Source organism: Muscardinus avellanarius (genome assembly GCF_963383645.1).
Source record: "Muscardinus avellanarius genome assembly, chromosome: 1".
NCBI classification, from domain to species: Eukaryota; Metazoa; Chordata; class Mammalia; order Rodentia; family Gliridae; genus Muscardinus; species Muscardinus avellanarius.
Genome location: NC_137786.1, coordinates 151,337,148 through 151,354,782, shown reverse-complemented (window position 1 = coordinate 151,354,782; position 17,635 = coordinate 151,337,148). Strand labels below are relative to the sequence as shown.

At 37.3% G+C, this 17,635-nt stretch overlaps 1 protein-coding gene across 8 annotated transcripts in view; it reads left to right on the top strand.

Moving 5' to 3' along the window:
- The window catches only part of YAP1 (Yes1 associated transcriptional regulator), a gene marked incomplete at both ends in the record, with an annotated part of 132,691 nt that overhangs the window by 96,598 nt on the left and 18,458 nt on the right, over positions 1-17,635 (top strand). For 2 of the 8 annotated variants that reach the window (XM_080719697.1, XM_080719693.1), the window contains 2 exons: positions 8,775-8,956; positions 11,930-11,977. In XM_080719697.1, the coding sequence (XP_080575823.1) occupies positions 8,775-8,956; positions 11,930-11,977 (230 nt within the window). Of the gene's footprint in view, positions 1-8,774; positions 8,969-11,929; positions 11,978-17,635 lie in introns of all 8 variants that reach the window. The other 6 variants (XM_080719696.1, XM_080719692.1, XM_080719699.1 and 3 more) reach the window with 3 other exon arrangements.

Sequence of the window (17,635 nt, the reverse complement as noted above, 5' to 3'; positions counted from 1 at the left end):
TAAACAACCAGAAGTGCCTGCACAGGCACTGTTCTCCATGCTGCACATTTTGTGCAGGTTTCTGTTTGATATGGGGGACCTCTTTCATCTTCTGATATCCTGTTTTACTCTTTTCTGTGGTTTTGAATAGTTAGAGAAGCTTAGATTTAAGACTTTGTTGACCAATTCAGTTAGCCCTTAGCAATGGCTATTATTATCATTAATGATTACTTCTTAGGTATCTAATGTTGGGAAACTAGTGAAAAGCAAAGGATATGTATTTCCTTATTTTTGTTCAGTTTTGTTATTTTTCAATTTGTTTTCACCAAGTATATATTACTATATAAATAACCTATTAAATGTTATATTACTTAATGAAAAAAATCTAGCTTAGATATTTAATAGGTGAAATATTTAACAGCCTTAGAATCTATTTTGAAATCAGTCATGTTTTATAATTTCAGCAGTTCTCAGCTTATTAGTGGGCTATTTTCTTGCATTTAAAAAAATTATTAAATGAGCCGGGCTTGGTGGCGCACACTTCTAATCCCAGCGCTTAGGAGGCAAAGACAGGAGGATCGCGCAGATTTGAAGCCAGCCACGCTGGCTTAAGAGACCCTGTTTTCAAATAAAAAGTATAAAATAGGTCAGAAGGGTTTCCAGGAACCCTAGTACCACCACCTAAAAAAAAAAAAAAAAAAATCATTAAATGGATTATAGCTGTAAACATTTTCCCCAATTGTTTTTTTTTTGTTGTTGTTGTTGTTGTTGTTATTCTAGGCCACAGTTTATGACATGTTCACCGTGCATGATGGATCACAGATCAGTCCCCCAATTTATGGTTGTCATGCTATGAACCTGACACAGTACCGTGACTGAACTGTATCTCTATACCTGGACTTGGTGGTACGCACTTGTAATCTTCAATACTAGGGTTGCAGGTTTGAGAACAGCCTCAGCAAGTAATGAGACCCATCCACTTAGCAAAAGCTTGTTTTGAAATAAAATTTAAAAATAGAGCTGAGAGTGTAGCTTAAAGATAAAGTTCCTGGGTTCAATCTCTAGTACCACCATAAAATGAAATGAAATGAAGTGAATCTAATCTCTATGTGGAAATATTTTGAGTGTTCCCTTGGAATGCCAGGAACATGTTTCACCAAAAGAGAAGAAAAGCTTCCATTAGCACAATCTCTACCATTTAGATCTTATAAAGATAAACATATGTATCTTTGTGAATCATGGGAATACTTGGAAACTGTGAATAGCATCATAAAATAGGAGAAGGGGAGTTGGTGTGTGTCTGTGCACAAGGGGAAGATAGGGGATAATTATCAGTAAGAGTGGTTGGCTGTAGGCTTAGGAAGAGCTGTTCTGGAGACAGACGTTTGTGGAGCATCTCCTGTCCCAGCTCTGTAGTAGTGTGTGGTCTGCACAGTGGCTCCAGCTAGAGATATTGCTATCTCCAGGTATAGTTCAGGAAATTGAGATCAAACAAATTGCTAAGTTGATAGGTCTAACTCTAATCCAGGCTTGTTTGACTTTAAAGGCTATACTTTACTGTGGTACTATTAATTGTCCATCTTTGTTGGTGACAGGTTAAGTAATTTTATTAAATAAGATTGTTAATTTTATTAAATAAGGTTGTTAATCTTAGTTCTCAAACATTGTTAGATTTTAGCTGGGCATGGTGGTACAAGCCTATAGTCCCATTATTTGAGAGGCTGAGAAAGGAGGATTGCAGGTCCAAAGCTAGCTTCAACAACCTTAGCAAGACTATTTCAAAATAAACAAAAAGAGCTGGGGTGTAGCTCAGAAGTAGAATGCCTTTGGAGTTTATCCCAAGTACCAAAAAAATAATTGTTAGCTTTTTGAACAAGATTGACAACATTGTGTTATGACATCTCTTCTCTGCTCTTAAAGACAAACTATTAAAGTAGACTAACCAAAAAAAACAAAAAAAAATTAGGATCTTAAAAACTTCCTTTTATTTATTTCTCACTTAGACTGTACTCATGAAAAGTGTATTTACAACAGGGGAAAAATCATTGAGGTACAAAACCCAAAAGAATATCTGAGGTATAAATACAAGTATGTTTTGTTTTATTTATTTGTTTGTTTGTTTATTTATTTGTTTGTTTATTTTTGGTGGTACTGGGGTTCCTGGAAGCCCTTCTACCTCCGGGCTATACTCTCAGACCTATTTTATACTTTTTAAAATTTGGAAACAAGGTCTGCACGATCCTTCTGTCTCTGCCTCCCAAGCGCGGGGATTATAAGCGTGCCGCAACCACGCCCAACTAAATACAAGTATATTTTAAATAATAATCTTTATCATGCTTTATCTATGTCTGAAAGCATAGTGGAACAGATATAGAGCAAATTATAAACTTTTATTTATTTTTTTCACTTAGACTGTACTCATGAAAAGTGTATTTACAACAGGGGAAAAAGCCTTGAGGTACAAAACCAAAAGGAATATCTCAGGTATAAATACAAGTACTAGGATCTTAAATTTTATTTTATTTTTTATGATACTGGGGATTGAACTTGGGGATATTCTACCTCTGAGCTACACTCCATCCAGTCCTATTTTATTTTTATTTTAAAACAGATTTTTACTAAGTTGGGGAGAATTTCACTAAGGCTGTCCTCGAACCTGTGATCCTCCTGTCTCAGCCTCCCCAGTACTGGGATTCCAGGCATTTGGCAGCATGCCTTCCTGGGATCTTACATTTAAAAAAACCCAAACATCTCTGTATGTTAGAAAATAAAGCTGTACAAAACAGTGGAGGTTGTATTGGAGCCTGTCAGGTTTGAGGACCATTGAACCCAGGGGCATTCTGCTTTCAAGCTATGCTCCCAGACCTGTTTTAATTTTTATTTTGAAACATGGCCTCATTAAGTTCCTGAGGGCCATATTGGGATTATAGGTATGTGCCACCTTGCCCTGTAGACTACCCCCCCCCCTTTTTTTTTGTGCGTGGGTCTGGGGATGGAACCCAAGTACATTTGACCTCTGAACTGTACCTCCTGTCCTTTTTTGTTTGTTTGTTTGTTTGGTGGTACTGGGGTTCCTGGAAGCCCTTCTACCTCCGGGCTACACTCCCAGACCTATTTTATATATTTTTATTTGGAAACAGGGTCTCTTATTCCAGCGTGGCTCTGAACCAGCACGATCCTCCTGTCTCCGCCTCCCAAGCATGGTGATTACAAGCGTGTGCCATTACACCCGTTGCTCCTGTCCTATTTTTTAATTTTTTATTTTAAAACAGGGTCTCACTAAGTTGTGGAGGGCCTCACTAAGTAGCTGAGGCTGTCAGCGAACTGCGATCCTCTGGTCTCAGCCTCCCTAATGCTAGGATTACAAGCGTGTGCCACCACTCCCGGCTTTAGACCAGTGTAATTAAATTAGAACCCAGTAATTTAAGAGTTGGCTTAAAACTACGTGTCCTGCCTTACCAGCTATTAAAGCATTAAGATTGCACTGATATGTACATGTGCACTAACATAAATGGAGTTCTGTAGTTCTAGTATGAGTAGATTAACAAATAGTACAGAACAATTCAGAAGTATCAAAACATGAAAAGTTAGTCTGAGACAAAAATTTAAAAATTACAAGTAGTGTTGTGATTAATAGATGATCATATGGAAACAGGTGAAATTAGGACCATTTTTGCCTTATACCAGGATTGATTCCAACTGATTGGATTGAATTGCCAAATCAGTAAGGCACAACTAAGTAGTTTTTAAATTAAAAAGTTAATTCCTGTCACATTTAAATGATGAAAATAAAACTCAAATTTTAAAAGATTAATGGGGAAAAATAAAATTATATGAAAAACTAAGAGAAGTCTTTGTGTGCGTGCGTGCGTGCGTGTGTGTGTGTGTGTGTGTGTGTGTGCGCGCGCGCGCTGGGGATTGAACCCAAGGGCATTCTACTACCAAACCATACCAAGAGCCCATTTTTATTTTTTATTTGAAAAACAGGATCTCACTAAGTGGCCAAGTCTTGGCCTTCAACCAGAGATTCTATTGTCTCAGCTTCCAAAGTTCTTGAGATTACAGGTATGTGCCACCATGCTTATCTGAAGGGAGTAATTTTTAACTTACACCAAGATTTTCTAACACTAGTATATAGATTGTACAAAATAGAAAAGGTAAAGATCAATAGAAAAAGTAAAGAAAAAGGTATGAACTCGGTTCATATAAAAAATTGGAATGGCCTTTTATTAATGAAAAGTGCTCAAACTTTCTTACAGTAGGACATAGCAAAGATAAAATCACACTGCGATACCATTTGTCATCTCTCAGATTTTAGCAAAATCTAAGAATTTATCAAGATTGGAGGATGGGTGGCTCTTGTATATTATTGATGAGGGTACAACAAAGCACAGCCCCAACTAGGATAGGGGCAAATTTGGCAGCATCTAAGATTGCTTGCACTTTTAACCACCAAGTAATCTATGTGCTCTTATTCCATCCAACACTCTTTAATAGTAGTGAAAATCTAAACGGAAATTGAATGCAATGCGATGTCAAGGTTATATAAGGGGAAAGAGCTAAATAGAGGAAAGAATTTATAGTATACTACCATGTAGCTAAGAAAAAAGTGATATATATTTGTTTGGATTTTTAAAAACAAAGTGAAACAAAAACATTAAACAACTAACAGTGGTTTCCTATTGAGGAGTAGGGTAGGGGCATAAGAAGTAAGTTTCTAAAATTTAAAAGCAAAATATTTTAAGTAAACCTTTTTTTTTTTTTTTGGAGGGGGGGGCTAGAGTTTGAACCCAGGGCATTATACCTCTGAGCTACACCCCCAGCCCAATTTTTTTTTTCTTTATTTTGAAACAGGCCCTCACTAAGTAGCTGAGGCTGACTGCGAACCTGTGATCTTTTTGTCTCAGTCTCCCAAGCACTGAGATTACAAGCATGCACCACTATGCCTGGCTCAAAAGAACTGTTTGAGGTTAAAACACATCATATTTATAAATATATGATTTCATAATGACTTTTTAAATAAAATACCAGCTACCTTTGGGGGATGCTGTGGAACTAATTCTAAAAATCTTTACTTTAACGGAATAAATCAAACATTTGTTTTTACCTGTACAAACTAAGTTTCAAGTGACCTCCCTCATACAGGAAAAGAGATGATAGAACACCAGCACTTTGCAGCCTCTAATAAAGCAATGGATTTAGGAGAAATGCTTTTAAAAAGTGGGTAAAGGAACTTAAAATGGGTATAGTAGCGTTTACCACAGCTGCACCCACTGTTCTGTCCTTCCTCAGAAGTCAGACAGATATCTTGTGCTTCCTCATCCTGTGTAATACTACCAAGGAGGTATTCTTGCCGAAAAAAAGTTGACCAAACTTCTATATTTAAACTGTATACAGCATATCAAAAGATTGAGAAACATATTAAATGGTATTGTGGGGATGCATGCAATCAGTGAAATCGAAGCCATAGAAAACTGTATAGTAAATGATATAGTTTACTTAGCAGATAAATGGTAAAAAAAAAAGGGGGGGGGAATTTATATAGTAAAGCTTTGCAGACTCTAAGAATGTGTCAAAAGTCACCTTTCTAAAGAGTTCCTAGGCGGTACTAGGATGCAGAAACCACACTGTAACGATCATTTTACTAAAGATTATATTTTGAATCTAATGTATTTTATAGACTTTTGTTTTCATTTTAAACTAAATGTAAAAGAAGAAAATCCCATTGGTACTAGGATGCAGAAACCACACTGTAACAATCATTTTACTAAAGATTATATTTTGAATCTAATGTATTTTATAGACTTTTGTTTTCATTTTAAACTAAATGTAAAAGAAGAAAATCCCATTGGTAATATTTTAAGACATCGGTACGTTGTTGACAGTATAAAATTGGTATTGTGATTTTTTTTAAAGAGTCTTAGAGCTATCCAGATTGAAATTATTTATGGGGGAAAGGCTGTAATGTTTATTTGAAAATAATTGGAGGGAAAAAGGGTGAGTTGACGATGGGGCAAAACAAGATAGTCTATGTAGTGACCATTGGTAAGATGAGTGGTGAGGACATGAGGATTCATTATTCTGTTTACTTACTTATTGGTACTGAAGGCTGAATTCTACTCCTGAGCTAGACCCCCTGCCCTAATTTTTATTCTTGCAGAGGGCCTCACTAGCAGAGGCCGGCTGCAAACTTGCAATCCTTCTGTCTCAGCCTCCCAAGTACTAGGATTACAGATGCGTGCTGCTACGCCCAGCTGTTGTTTTTTTATTTTGAAATAGTCTTGCTAAGTCGCTGAGGCTGGCCTTGAACCTTCGATCCTCCTGTCTCAGCCTCCCAACTACTTAGACTACAGGTGTATTACCATGCCTGGCTCATGATGTAATTTTGTCTTTCTGTTCATTCAGGGAAATTATTTTAAAAATCTAAACTTTTAAGTTTGGAAGCATAGAAATATACTTTTAAGTAGCTCCCGAGTTTACTGGAAATCACAGTAGAAAGGAAACTGTTTGGAAAAGAACAGCCATGAATTAGGCTATTGCAAAATGCATGGCATACAGACAAAGCAGGACTAAATGATAAATTTAACTCAAAAAGAGAAAGAACCTGGGAGTGGTGGCACATATCTATAATTCTAGTACTTGGGATGCTGAGGGGAGAATCACATGTTCCAGGACAACCTCACCAACTGAGTGAGACTCTGTTTCAAAATAAAAAAGTTGGGTTGGAGGTGTAGCTTAATGGTAGAGTACTCCTGAATTCCATTCCCAGCACCACCAAAAAAAAAAAAAAAAAAAAAAAAAAGCGGGGGGGGGGGAGAAGATGAGAACAAAAAAGAAAGAAGTTGATAATGCCGTCTTCTTATGTTAAAGGATAGCTCAGATTGAACTGAACAAAATCCCCTGACAGAATTGTATTTTTTCTTTTTTCAAAATAGTATTCTTGCTTCTGTCTTAATGTTACACTGACCTTACAGAAAAGTAGGGCAATCTAATGAGAAGTAGGTAGGTTCCTATATTGCCTTTTACCTTATATAGTTAATTTTTTGTGCTGGTGAATAAATATTCAGTTGGGTGGTTTTGTAGCACAGGCGTCTGTGCCAAACACTGAGGACCTATAAATGGATGGGCTGCTACCCCCACTCCTGTGGCACTCTACCCAAGAGCATCCTTATACAAACCTGTAGACAAATAAATAGAATCAGGTGAGAAAAGTCAGTGGCCAGAGCAGAAAGGTTTTGTGACAAAAATCTTTCTGAGGGAAAAAGATTCTTCCTTTTTTTTTTTTTTTTTGGTTGCACTGGTGTTGAACCCAGGGGACTTACGCCTCTGAGCTACACCTCAGTCCTTTTTATTTTGAAGCAGCATCTTGCTGAGTTGCCATGGCTGGCCTCAAGCCTGCAGTCCTTCCCAGTAGTGTATCACACGTGTGTACCACCAGCCTGGCTCCAAGAGATTCTTAGTGTTGGATTCTGGGAAAGACTCATGGGCTTTGCTTAAACAGCCTGACTTTGACCAAGCAGCCCCAGTTTTACAAAGAGGGCACTTGACAAACTACCACATGGAATTTGCTCTATGCCTGGGAGGCCAGTAACTTTAAAGGCTGTCAGTGCATGTTATTTAGGAGGTTTTAGCAAGACTTATGAGAGAGATTGGTCTATAATTTTCTTTTCTTTTAATGTCCTTGTAAGGTATCAAGGTTATGCTGCCCTCCTAAATGTTGGGAATTATTTCTTCTTTGTTACACTCTGGAAGAGGTGGTATAAGATTGATGTTCTTTTTTTCTTGTTTGAAGTCATCTGGGCCTAAGTTTTTCTCTGGTAGGTATGTATTAAACATTTATAAGAACTGGACATGGTGGTTGGCCCCTGTGATCCCAGTACTTGGGAGGATTGTAGATTTGAGCCTAGTCTCAGCAACTTAGCAAGGCCCTCAGCAATTTAGATTCTGTTTTAAAATTTAAAAAAAGGGCTGAGGGTATAGCCCAAAGGTAGAATACAATTAGGTTCAATTTTCAGTACTACCAAAAAAGAGAAAAAAAAAAAAATAGAAGCATTGGGCTCAAATTTCAATTTAAAATGTTGAATGTGAAGCTGGGCATGGTGGTGCATGCTTGTAATCCCAGCATTCGGGAGGCTGAGACCGAAGGTTCATGGACAGCCTCAGCTACTTATTGAGGCCCTCTGCAACTCAGTGAGACCCTGTTTTAAAATAAAGAATAAAAAATAGGGCAGGGGGTATAGCTCGGAGGCCGAATGCCCCTGGGTTCCATCCCCAGACCCGCCCAAAAAAAAAAAAAAAAAAATGTTGAATGTGAGCTAGGCATGGTGCTGCATGCTTATGATCCCAGTATTTGGGAAATAGCGACAGGAGGATCACAGGGTCAAAGCAATCCTCAGCAACTTAGCAAGACCCATTTTCAAAATAATAATAAAAATAATAGGATAGGGGTGTAGCTCAGAGGTAGAATGCCCCTGAGTTCAATCCCCAGTACCAAAAAAATAGGGGATCTCTCTCTCCATCTCAGTCTTTTAGTCACCCAAATTTTCTTTTTCAGTCAACAGTATTAGTTTGTGTCTTGGCCCTTCTTTAGTTCATATCTCTAGAGCTGCCTCTTGTTTCTTTGGGAAACAACAGTGCTGATGACAAGGTAATGTAACCAGTATACTGTTGATGGATCTTTGGCTTATTTCTAGTCATACTACCAACAAGTACAATTGGATAGTACCAGTTTCCTTTAAATAAGTCATCCTTCTCTTTAACTTGGTTTTTAGGATAGATCTCTTGTTTCATTTCAGCCATGAACCAGAGAATCAGTCAAAGTGCTCCAGTGAAACAGCCTCCACCCTTGGCTCCCCAGAGCCCGCAAGGAAGTGTCATGGGTGGTGGCAACTCCAACCAGCAGCAACAGATGCGGCTGCAACAACTGCAGATGGAGAAAGAGAGACTGCGGCTGAAACAGCAAGAACTGCTTCGGCAGGTGAGGCCACAGGTTAGAAACCAGCCTTCCACTTTGGGGGTTTGTTTTTCTAATTTGATTTTAGCACTTACTAGCTATATGGGAATGTTGTTGTCTCTATAAAATTAGTGACAAAAGAAGCATTCTCTTCAGGTATGTCCAAATCTTAGTTTCTTGACCAACCTCTGATCATGTGAAGTGTAACTTTTAATTTTGTATCATAATGAATTGCTTTGGCTATGGTCACTGCAGTTGAGCAGAAATAAAAGGAAGCAAGGATGTTTCCTCATATGTACATGGAATTGTGGATTACTATATTTTCAAAGATTTTATTCATGAGGGAATTGTGGACCATCACTTGGGTAAACATCTTTACACAACTATTCGTGTGTGTGAATATACCATTGTAACATCTTTAAATTGCATATATGTTTCAGTATTGCTAAATCTTAAGGGTTTTTTTTTACTTAAAACATAATACAAGTTATCCCAACTTTATAAGGTCCCAGTATGTCTTAATATTGCCTTCTTATGGAACTGAGGTTTGTAGCTCAATGGTAAAGTGTTTGTTTAGCATGTGCAAGGTCCTATGTTTAGTCCCCAGCCTGCACTACAAAAAAGAAGGAAGGAAGGAGGGAGGGAGGGAGGAAAGGAAGGAAGGACGGACGGCCGGAAGGAAGGAAGGAGCTTCCTGCTTATGGATATTTTTTTATGGTGAGAATGGTAGGAATGTGACAATAGAGAGCTAAAAATTCTTTATGACCATTTGTATCAATTTTCTTTCAAAAGGTACTGTTGGTTTTTATATTTTGTTAGAGTAGCTAATCCCTTATTTCAGAATTATTTTTTTTGTTTCAGTATTTAAAATATTCAGATATTGAGTATTTGATATGTTAAGCAGCATATTTTTAAAATTTCATATGATCAAGTTTCTTTTTTTATTTTTTATTTTTGGGTGTGGGGATGGAAACCAGGGGCATTCGACCTTCGAGCTACACCCTCCGCCCTATTTTTTCTTCTTTATTTTGAAATAGGGTCTTACTGAGTTGCAGAGGGTCTCACTAAGTAGCTGAGGCTATCCGCGAACAACGATCCTCTGGTCTTAGCCTGCTGAATGATGGGATTACAAGCGTGCGCCACCAGCCTGGCTTGTTTTTTTCCTTCTTTTTGAGGTACTAGGAATTGAACTCAGAGGCATTCTACCTCTGAGGCAAACCCCCAACCCTATTTTATTTTACTTTTATTTTGAAATAGTGTCTTGCTAAGTTGCAGAGGGCCCCACAAGATTGTTGAGGCTGGCCTCGAACCTGAGCTCTTCTTCCTGTCATCCTCCCAAGTGCTGGAATTATAACTGTGCGCCACCACTCCTGGCTTATATGAATAAGTTTTGAATAGACAATAAAAACATGGTAATGGAACTATACAGATGGTGAAAGTACAGTGGAAATGAAATCTTTTTCCCTAGTTCTTTTCTCTGGAGATAAAATAACTATCTTGGTTTTGGCTTTCTTCCTCCCAGAGATATTGTTGAAACAGATAAAATATGTATCTGTACTGTTTCCCTCCCAAATCATGACATATTAAGTACAGATATTTCACTCCCAGCCCTTTGTGGTTTTTGTTTGTTTGTTTGTTTTTGGTTTTTTTTTTTTTTTTTTTTTTTTTTTTTACTTTGAGAGTCTTCCTGAGTTTCTTAGATCACAGACATGGGCCACTGTGCCCAGCTGAAAAGGATAATTTTGAAGTGTGGCTTGAGTGGCATTGCAAATACATGAGGTTAATACCATCTCTGAAATGCTGTTTTGGGATGCGAGGAACTAATACCTGAGAAATTTGATTAAGCCATGGAATCTTAGACAGACTCACCTTTAAACTGTGCTGTCAGTGTAATTCTCGTGTGATTGACATCAAAGGTGAGCTCTTAAAGAGAGGAAGAGAGTTTGTATCTGCATATGATACCAGGAAATGGTCTTAAATTTTTTTCATCTGCTATAAAGAAGATGGAGAGAGAAAGCATAGTAACAGAGTTTATTAAACCTCAGACTTTCAAACAAATTACTATAAAGGAAAGGTATTTCATTTATATGAAACTATTGTTAGACCACAATAGCAACATCAAGAATTGAATTATTTTGTTGCTATTAGAAGAATAAAGCAATTTTAAACCTGTTTTTATTGCTTGCTTTTCATTTTCTTTAAATACCAGTCTCAATTTCACATGAATAGGACTATTAATATCAAGAAACATAAATAAGAAAATTGTTTAATTGATAATATCAAAGTCTTGCTGTTCTTAAGATAATTTTTAAAGTCTAGGAATGGGCTATGCATTGTTTTGTTTAATGCCATGGATCAGGCTAAGGCTTTTTTGGTTTTGGTGGGGAAAATGCTGCTACTCGTAAAACTCTTCCTTCTGAAGAATGTTTCTAAATCTTATTCTCATTCTTATTCTGGGTGATGGGTCCTGGACAGAATAGCTTCACTTTCTTTGAAGGCAACCTCTTTGTTTCATCTTATTATCTATTGTTTTGTCTTTCTTATGTGAAAGTGGCCAATATGCCCTTTTCTCTTAATACTAATAGTCTACTTTTAAGAATTTTTGTTTCTGTTTTAGCAATCAATATAAATTTAGTGTATCTTACGTCACAGTCTTCCTGTGAACTTCTTCCATTGGCAGTGTCTCTTATCAAAAATTCTACCTGCTTCATCTAATGCTTAGAAGCAAAGAACCTACCTGACAGTTATCAAATTTTATTTTAGTCCTGACACTTAAAGTCTTGCTGTCCTATCCTTAATGCTGTTAAAATTTTCTGAGGTTTCAGTTTTGTTATGTGGTGACTCCATTGGCTCCTGTCTTCCTCAGTCTGCTGCTTCTTGGGTAGCTTGGGAATTCTGTGCTATGGTGATATGTCTGAATACAATTTATAAGTCAGCCTACAGAGCCAAACAATATGGCTTAAAGTAATTTTTACTCATCTTATTTTTTACTCTTAGGCAATGCGGAATATCAATCCCAGCACAGCAAATTCTCCAAAATGTCAGGTAGGCTCTTATATGATGTTTTAGCATTGGAAAAAAAGATAGAGAGAGATTAAATTAGGAAAGAGAGAAACTTGTGTTCCAGGGTCCTGTTCTCACCGATGATTAGCCATAGCATAACCTTGAGTCATCTTTCTACCAAGACACTTAGTTAACATTACTTTTCCAACAGTCTGTACTCTCTGCTCCCTTCTTACTCCTTCAATGGAAGTCTTTTTAATTTCACATTTGATAATGTATTATGTCTTAATTGTACATCCTATCAGGTTCAAGGTGTGTCTGATTTTTGCCTATCTTAAAATGGTTTTTTATTTTTTCCATGTTTTAAAGGAGTTGATAAGTTGAACAATGGCAAAAAGGTATTATAGTTTATTTATTTGGATAGTAGTCTAGTTTTGGAAATCCTGCTAAGAGTCGTGATTCTTTATAGTGGACAATCCAAAGGAACAATATCAAAACAATCAGAAGAGAGAAGGCTCTGCCTGGATTCTACCAGGTTTCTTTGTCTTTGTCAACATATTTCCCTGATGAACCACAGAGAGCACTGGTCATAAAGGCTTTGGATGTAGATGGGAAGGTTGTGGTCTTATTTCTTTTCTAACACAGACTTCTGTCTAACTCAGGGGAAACCATTCTTGAAACCAAAGGGCTTCTATATATTAAGGTCTCCAAGATGGAAATTGCTGAATTTCTATTGAATTATTGAGCTATTGAATCATTGCCCTTCTCTTAGATGGGTAAGAGCAACCATGAAACATCTCATAGTCTGTGTAGCTTTTTCGACTATAGGTTAAATGAGTGCATTGTTTTAGAATTAGCTATAGAAGTGAGAACTGGTAGACTTTCACTCATTTTAGATACTATTAATTTGTCCATTGGCACGCCATATTGGTAAGGTTAGGTACAGTTTTCTTAGAGATCAGTAAATGCTATTCTTTCTTATTTATCTCATAAATGCCTCCATTTAATCAAAAGACCACCTAAAGGAATAACTTATAACAAGTCACTTTACTGTAGTACAGATATCCTTGTAATAAGGGCAACTGCACATTTTTCTATAAAGAGCACATTGGATAGGATCTTTATAGAATGAAACCATTTTTTCTTTTTCTCTGAAGTATTTCTTAGTGGAGGCTTTTAATGACAAATTAGGTGAAAACTAATATAGGAGTTTCAAATGAGTATTGCATTCAAGTAAAAAGCCCTCTAAACCAAAAGTGGGTGTTGAAATTGTTCCACTGCCTCCCACTCAGGTATTAAACCTTAAATCTGACAAATAAAGTAAGTACTTTTAAATCTTTATTTCATACTTGGAGAGAAATAATTTGTCATGAATTCTTAAGATTTTTTTTTTTTTTTTTTTTTCTGGTGATGGTACTAGGGTTTGAACCTCTGAACTACACTCCCAGCCCTTTTCAAAGTAGAGTCTTCTTAGGTTGTTGAGAGTCTCCCTAAGTTCCTGAGATGGGTCTTGAACCTGTAATCCTTCTGTCTCAGCCTTCCAAATACTGGAATTACAGGCATGTGCCATCACACTTGACTAGATACTTTTTTAAAAATAGTAGTAGGGTAAGGTTTGGGCTTGGGGTATAGCTCAGTGGTAGAGTATGTGCTTGGCATACATGAGGCCTGGAGTTCAATACGCAGTGTCCTCCCCAAAAGGGGAAGGGGTGGGGAAAAAAAGACAAGGCTTTATAATAAAAATTTTAAAATATTAATATTTCAGAATTGATTATTTTTAAGTTATGTAGGCCAAAGCAAAAATCCTAAAAGATAGCTTTTATAAAATTTACTTTGCTTATGCTAGAGATTAAAGCATTGATTTGTTATGTTTTAGTGGTCAGTATATTTACTTGATGCAATTGTAAAAATGTAATGTTTGAAATTTCAGTATAGAGTTAAACTTGAAATCTGATAGTATTCGGAAGCATTTGTATGTGGGGTGTGTGTGTGTGTGTGTGTGTGTGTGTGTGTGTGTGTGTGTGTTTATGTGGTATTGGGAATGGAACCCAGGGACATTCTATCTCCGAGCTACACCCTCACCTCTATTTTTTATTCTTTATTTTGAAACAGGGTCTCACTGAGTTGCAAAGGGCCTCACTAAGTAGCTGGGTCTGTCCGTGAACCGGGATCCTCCTGTCTCAGCCTCCCAAATGATGGGATTATAGCGTGCGCCACCACACCCGGTTTTATATGTGTTTTCTTAGCTTACATATTTTCTCCATGACCTTAAACTAATTATAGGGGCAGAAAAGTGTGACAACTTTCCTAAGGTATCATACTATCATGACTGACACCCCTCTAACAAAAACAGAGTAATGAGAAAAACATAATAAATCTAATCCCAGTTTTATGGGACCCAAGAGCCTTCAGAAATGAAAACCAAAAGATCCAGGGAAAGCCGTCAGTGTTTATGCTTAGTTAGGTTCAGTGAAGAATGGACGCCATGTAGATATGTGATTGGACACAGGTATAACCTAATAGGCTGAGGAGAGCCCAGTAAGGCCTGACTCTCCAACTCATCTTGGTCTCTCTGCGCAGCGTTCCTTCCTCCTGGGTATAGGGCAGGACCCTTCTGGAATGAGGTTTAAGCTCTACCATCAGACAAGGTAGGTAAAAGAATTTCTTTATGGCCAGCTGTTAGGCAGAAAGACAGGGTAAGGTCAGAGTTACTATTTCTAGGTTTTATGGTTCGTTTTGGGAAATAGGGGTACTATTTACCAAGACTCACCTTGGGGAGAAATAGAGTAAGAGAAAGGACAGAAAGAGACTTGGAAGACTTCTGAGACTCTTGAGGTGTCCTTCAGTTCAAAGGGCTCAGTATGCCAAAGTACCATGTTTTGGGATATTGCTTTTGGAGTCCCAACAATGTTAGGAAATATTTCAGAAGGAAAAGTCATATCTTAAGTGAAGATGGCTTTAATGGGGTTTACTAGTATAAGCCAGAAAGCTCTTTCTAATCTCAGGACAGAATAAATGCAGGCATAACTCAGTGTTTGAATATTAGGCACTATTGTTGGAAGTTTTTGGTTGTTTCACTTTTCAAATAGAAATTAGTGCAACTGAATTAACAAGCAACAGTGAAATCAGTGTTATTATTTTATAATTACATATCTCATATATGGTATGTAGGAAGTATACCTCAAAGTATTTTTTAATTACTAGGCTCAAAAGCTATTTTTATTTTTATAGGATTGATAAATCATGGCTACATTATTGGATTCTGTAGTCATCTACACTAATGTCAGTACTGGTGAAGTTAATGGGAAATTAAGAGATCTGACTCAAATGATGCTGAAAAATAAAATTTTGAAAAATAAAATTTAAAGCAATATATATTTTCAATTAATATATGAAAATTTTCACTTTATTTGTTAATAATATGTTTGCGGGATTTTGGAAAAATTTCTTTTTGCATGTGTGGGTGTATGTGGTATTTGAGATTGAACCCATAAGTGCATTAGCGCTGAGCTAGATCCTCAGGCCTTTTTATTTTGAGAGAGTCTCAGAGACTAGCCTCAAACTTCCAGTCCTCCTGTTTCAGTCTTTTTTTTTTTTTTTTTTTTTTGGTGGTACTGGGAACGGAACCCAGGGGCCTTCTACCTCTGGGCTACACTCCCAGACCTATTTTATATTTTATTTGGAAACAGGGTATCTTAAACCAGCTGAGGCTGGCTTTGAACCTGTGCGATCCTCCTGTCTCAGCCTCCCAAGCGTTGGGATTACAAGCGTGCGCCACCACGCCTGGCTTCAGTCTTCTTAATAGCTGAATTTATAGGCATGTGCTGCTGTGCCCAGCAAAAAATTTGTCCTGTAGAACTTAACATTTTAATTTCATTTCAATTATTTGTGATTTTTATGTTTCAAAAGCAATTTTTATTCTCAGAAGAAACCTTCTGAAACATATTTGCCTTACTCAGTTTTCTAGTCATATCTTTCTGACATGTCAGTACTCCTTTTAAATGAGAGAACTTTTGAGGAATAAGTAAAGAATTTATTCAGTTCTGTTTTAGGTTCTTTAGAGAGGAACAGCTTGATGAAAGATAGTCCCCAGAATGTGAATGTTTCTTCCTTCTTCCTTCTCTTGTGCTGAATAATGTGGTTTTTAACATCTAGAGCTCTCTAAACTCTTGGTCTAGCTCATGATATTATGTCAGTAGCCTCTCTCGGTGCTTCTCCCTGAGATAGTCTTCCGTAAGTGAGAGTCTTGCTCATTCCTTTCCCGCTTACTAATTATTAGGTTCTCTGTTTTCCCTTTTGAGGCCTAGGTTAGAATTCATCCCCAATGTCTTTATTACAATTTTAGGTCAGAACTCATCTCCAGTGTCTTCATCACTACCAAGAAAATAAGATGTCTTAACAGCCAGTGGAATTCATGTGTAGGTGATCAAAAGTAAAACATAGAGCCGGGAATGGTGAAAACGTGTAATCCCAGCTTTCAGGAGGCTGAGACAGTAGGATCATGGTTTGCAGTCTCAGCTATTTAGTGAGGTTCTTTGCAACTTAGTGAGACTCGGTTTCAAAATAAAGAATAAAAAATAGGGCTGGGAGTATAGCTCCGAGGTAGAATGCCCCTGAGTTTCATCCCCAGTACTGCGCAAAAAAAAAAAAAAAAAAAAAAAAAAGTAAAGGAGAAAGGGGAGAGGGCTGATAGACAGCGGGTATTACACCAAATTATGTGTTCATGTATATTTGTATCACCTGTTTTTCCTTTGTACTCGGGGTGGAACCCAGGGGCTTCCTACCTCCCGGCTACATTGCCAGACCTCTTTTATACTTTATTTGGAAATAAAGTATAAATAAAGTCTCACTAAGTAGCTGAGGCTGTCTTTGACCTGTGCAATCCTCCTGTCTCAGCCTCCCAAGGGCTGGGATTACAAGTGTGTGCCACCACGCCCGGCTATGTTTGTGTCCCTTGAATCTCATTATGATATATGATCACACTGCACCAATAAAAGCAAAAAAAAAAAAGCATAATATAAAATTATTTTTATTTCTCACAAAACATCATTTTAATCTTCATAGAAACTATTTTGAACTGGGAGTGGTGGTGCATACTTGTAATCCCAGTATTTAGGAGACTGAGTCAGGAGGATTGCATATTCAAGGACAACCTCAGCTACTTAGTGAAACCCTCTGCGATTTAGCGAGATCCCGTTTCAAAATTTTAAAAAGGACTAGGGATGTAGCTCGGAGGTAGAATGCCTCTGGGTTCTATCCCCATCACCGCCACCCCCCCCAAACTAGTATTTTGTAAAACTAGTTTTGTAGTATATTGTGTAGTTGCTATTCTTAATGGGTACTAATAAGTACATACTCAAGTCAGTCACTAGTTTAATGAATGAAAAAGCCCACATATTACTCTGAAAGATTCTGGTCTACAGACTACACCATCACCCTTTATAATGAAGCGTTTCAGATGCTCACAGTTTTAGTCAAAGAAAGGAGAATAATGTGTGAAAACAGTTGTCAGAGATCTTTTTTTCCTATGAATTTACTAATAAGTGAAGTATTTGGCTCCCCTTCCCCTACACTGTCTTTCATGTTAGCAGGCGCTAGAAAAGGTATTTTGGAATCCTTTAAACACTCTTCTCTTTGAAGTCTTAATTTTGAATAAACCATAGATTCATTTGGGTGTTTTCTAGTACATTTTATTTTAGA